This window comes from Cucurbita maxima, unplaced genomic scaffold (assembly GCF_002738345.1).
Source record: "Cucurbita maxima cultivar Rimu unplaced genomic scaffold, Cmax_1.0 Cma_Scf00045, whole genome shotgun sequence".
NCBI classification, from domain to species: domain Eukaryota; kingdom Viridiplantae; phylum Streptophyta; class Magnoliopsida; order Cucurbitales; family Cucurbitaceae; genus Cucurbita; species Cucurbita maxima.
Window position 1 is genome coordinate 449881 of NW_019272061.1, and position 3361 is coordinate 453241.

General features: G+C 39.8%; 1 protein-coding gene across 2 annotated transcripts; it reads left to right on the top strand.

Annotated features, from left to right (window-relative positions):
- Positions 1 to 230: 230 nt before the first annotated feature.
- On the top strand, positions 231 to 3361 carry LOC111470444 (transcription factor HBP-1b(c38)-like). 2 transcript variants are annotated; one of them, XM_023115991.1, is made up of 11 exons: positions 231 to 753; positions 862 to 965; positions 1037 to 1101; positions 1199 to 1405; positions 1518 to 1595; positions 1676 to 1735; positions 1860 to 1937; positions 2008 to 2062; positions 2153 to 2424; positions 2533 to 2778; positions 2863 to 3361. In XM_023115991.1, exons 1-11 carry the CDS (start codon positions 686 to 688, stop codon positions 3007 to 3009), a joined length of 1380 nt encoding a protein of 459 aa, XP_022971759.1. In that variant the 5' UTR covers positions 231 to 685; the 3' UTR covers positions 3010 to 3361. The 2 variants fall into 2 exon arrangements, with proteins under 2 accessions (XP_022971759.1, XP_022971760.1); XM_023115992.1 differs by having other exon boundaries at positions 1043 to 1101.

Consider the following 3361-nt stretch of genomic DNA (forward strand, 5'->3'; position numbering starts at 1 on the left):
TAAAAGATATTTCGATTTCTTTTTCAATCAATGTGAAACGTGACATGTGTATAGCACATAGTATAAACTACTTAGTATAAACTAAAATTGATAATATAATGGAGGGAAGAAACAAAGTTTTAGTCTTTCATAGATTATCATCATTGATTGAGCTAAGCATAGGACAAAACCGAAGTATACCAATCCGATCAATATCACAATACGACTTTTCACAGAAAGAAGATAGAAAAAAGTAAACAGATTTTGTAATCTGAAATCCCTCGCTTTCTCTGCAATTTAATCTTCATCTTCAACCAAGAAGAAAAGAATAGAGAAGAATAGAAAAGAATAGAAAATGGGAGATACAAACAAAGGGGTTACGTAGGGGGGAGAAGAAGGAGAGTGAAATCTGTTTGATCTCTGGAAGAGTATTGGGAAACTAAAATCCCAAGTCAGACAGCAATAATGAAAACTCTGATTCTTCAAACAAAAAACAATTTGTTTAATGGAAGGCAGAGGGAGAGAGAGTGATACGCAATCCTGTTGTTAAAAAGATGCATCAAAAGATTTCCTTCCACTCAACTTCGATTGCTTTTCTTTCTTCTTCTTCTTCTTCTTCTCTTCCCACAAATTGCTTTCTTATTTTCTTGTTTGTTTCCTGAGAAAGACAAATAAAGTGGTCGGCGTGTTCTTATTTGTACTCAAAATGCAGAGCTTTCATAACCCAGATCACCTCTATCCCCATTCTTCTTCTTCTTCTTCCATCCTTCTCCGGTATGCCACCATTCTTCTTCTCCCTCTTTAATGGGTTTCTTTTCTTTTTTGTTTTTCTTGGTGTTATTTACTTCCATGGCGGCTCTCTGTTTTTTGTTATTAAAACAGGGGAGGAGACGACAGTGGCCACCATACGCGGTTTCTTCCGGATATTGAGGAACTTCAACAATCCGCTGATTTTCGTCACCATAATTCTGTTGATTTAAGCCCAAGTATTCTCTCTCTCTCTCTCAACATTTCATCTTCTTTAACTACCTTCTGATTTTTAAAATAATACTTTTAGGTTCAGTTTTCAGTTTAAAATTGATCCACGACGCAGCTTTTCCAATCCACCACCTACCCTACGCGGTATTTCATCAATCTCTCTGTTCTTGTCGTGTTCTATTAGTGTATGAAATTTGTGCGTTTTAATGGGTTTGTGGGTTGTTGTTGAATGGTTTTGTAGAACACGGATGTGGGTTCATTAGAAACAGGGTATTTAGACACAGGACAGCAATTGATGCGGTTGAAGAGGCTAGCTCCGCCGCAGACGGTGGCGGCTGCGGCATCGTTGGGAAACGGAAGCTTTGAGAACTGGGGTGAGTCAGCTATGGCTGATAATAGCCAGCAGACTGACACTTCTACAGACATCGACACTGATGAAAGAAACCAGGTGCTTAAATTACAAGAAGAAAGAACAGGAACAGAGTTACAGGGTTTCAGATTATTATATTTTTAAATTTCTTGTGAGCTATAATTGGTTTTTTGTGTCTGTTTTTTCTTAGTTTCCGGGAGCTGCTCATGGAGTTCTTGTGGCCGTGGATTCCATGGATCAATCTAAACCGAAATCTGCTGACCAGAAGGTCATTTCTAAAGCTCTGTCTCTTCTCTGTTTTGCATTTTCATAATTTAATGCTTAAGAATATATGAATCTTCATAGCAGACTCTTCGTAGGCTTGCTCAGAATCGAGAAGCAGCGAAGAAGAGTCGGCTGAGGAAGAAGGTAAACTTGGGATTAGAGGGGCCGCCGTCATGATCTTTGCCATGATGTTAAAGTTGGGATTTTTATATGTTATGTTGATGAAGGAAACATATTTGGAACATTTATAGGTTTTGGTTTTGGATAGGCATATGTCCAGCAGCTGGAAAACAGTCGACAGAGGCTTTCACAGCTAGAACAGGACCTTCATCGAGCACGCCAACAGGTGTTCGACCGACCGACACTTTCTGGGTTTCATGGTTGATTTTCTTTAATGTGTTTATGGTTGATATCAGGGCATTTTTGTGGCTTCTGGGACAGCAAACCATTGTTTATCAATGCCAGGAAATGGTAAGCAAACATGAATTCATTCATGGTTAAATATTTGTAAAACGAACTCTTGGATGATTTGATTGTGTTGCTTCATAATACTGTCCCTAGGTGCCTTGGCGTTTGATCTCGATTATGCACGGTGGCTCGACGAGCATCAACGTCTGATCAATGATTTGAGAGCATCGGCGAATTCTCAGTTGAGCGACGATGAATTGCGATTTCTTGTCGATGGGGTGATGGCACATTATGATGAACTCTTCAGGCTGAAAAGTGTTGGCGCCAAGGCCGACGTATTTCACATTCTTTCGGGCATGTGGAAGACTCCGGCCGAGAGGTGTTTCATGTGGCTGGGAGGATTCCGTTCGTCCGAACTTCTGAAGGTAAAATGTTTTCATAAGCTCGAGATATACGTTAACTTTTGTTCAAGTCAAGTTGTGTATAAGTTTAATGTAATTCCGAGCTCTTGATTTGAAACAACAATTGTTCAGATAGTTGGGAACCATTTGGAGCCTTTAACGGATCAGCAGTTGATGGGCATATGCAATTTGCAGCAATCTTCCCAACAAGCTGAAGATGCATTGTCACAAGGAATTGAAGCTTTGCAACAATCTCTCGTAGAAACTCTTTCCTCTGCCTCTTTAGGTCCTGCCTGTTCCGGTAATGTTGCCGATTACATGGGCCAAATGGCTATTGCAATGAGCAAACTAACAACGCTAGAGAACTTTCTCCATCAGGTAAACACGTCGAACCTTTCGATTCGAATTTTTGCTCGTCAAAACAACGTGACAAACAATAAATCTTGTGTCTTCATATTTTAGGCGGATCTTCTAAGACAACAAACGCTACAACAAATGCATCGAATATTAACTACTCGTCAAGCTGCACGAGCACTTCTCGTCATCAGTGATTACATTTCACGTCTTCGAGCTCTGAGTTCTCTGTGGTTAGCACGACCAAGAGACTGATATCGTCACTCGACCCCATGGAAGTTTGAAGACTGTTCTTAAGAATCCATTTCTGTGTTTTATTGTGTTTTATCCCACAAATTGATGGAAAATATGAAGGTGTTGTTAGCTTGGAAGTTGAAACCTTTTTACACCCAATTGGATTGCACTTTGTCGTGTTGCCAAACAACTCAACTGTGTTTTCTCCTTCTCTTTTTCCATATAATTTTTTGGATGCTTAGTTATGGTATGCTTAGTACGGTTTGTATTTTCGTTCAACTGAGAGAGCTCAGAGCTCCAACATTGGAGCTCACTTGTAAAAAATGGCTCAAATGTGACATCAACTTGAATGAAAATTGAACTCGTTTGGCCA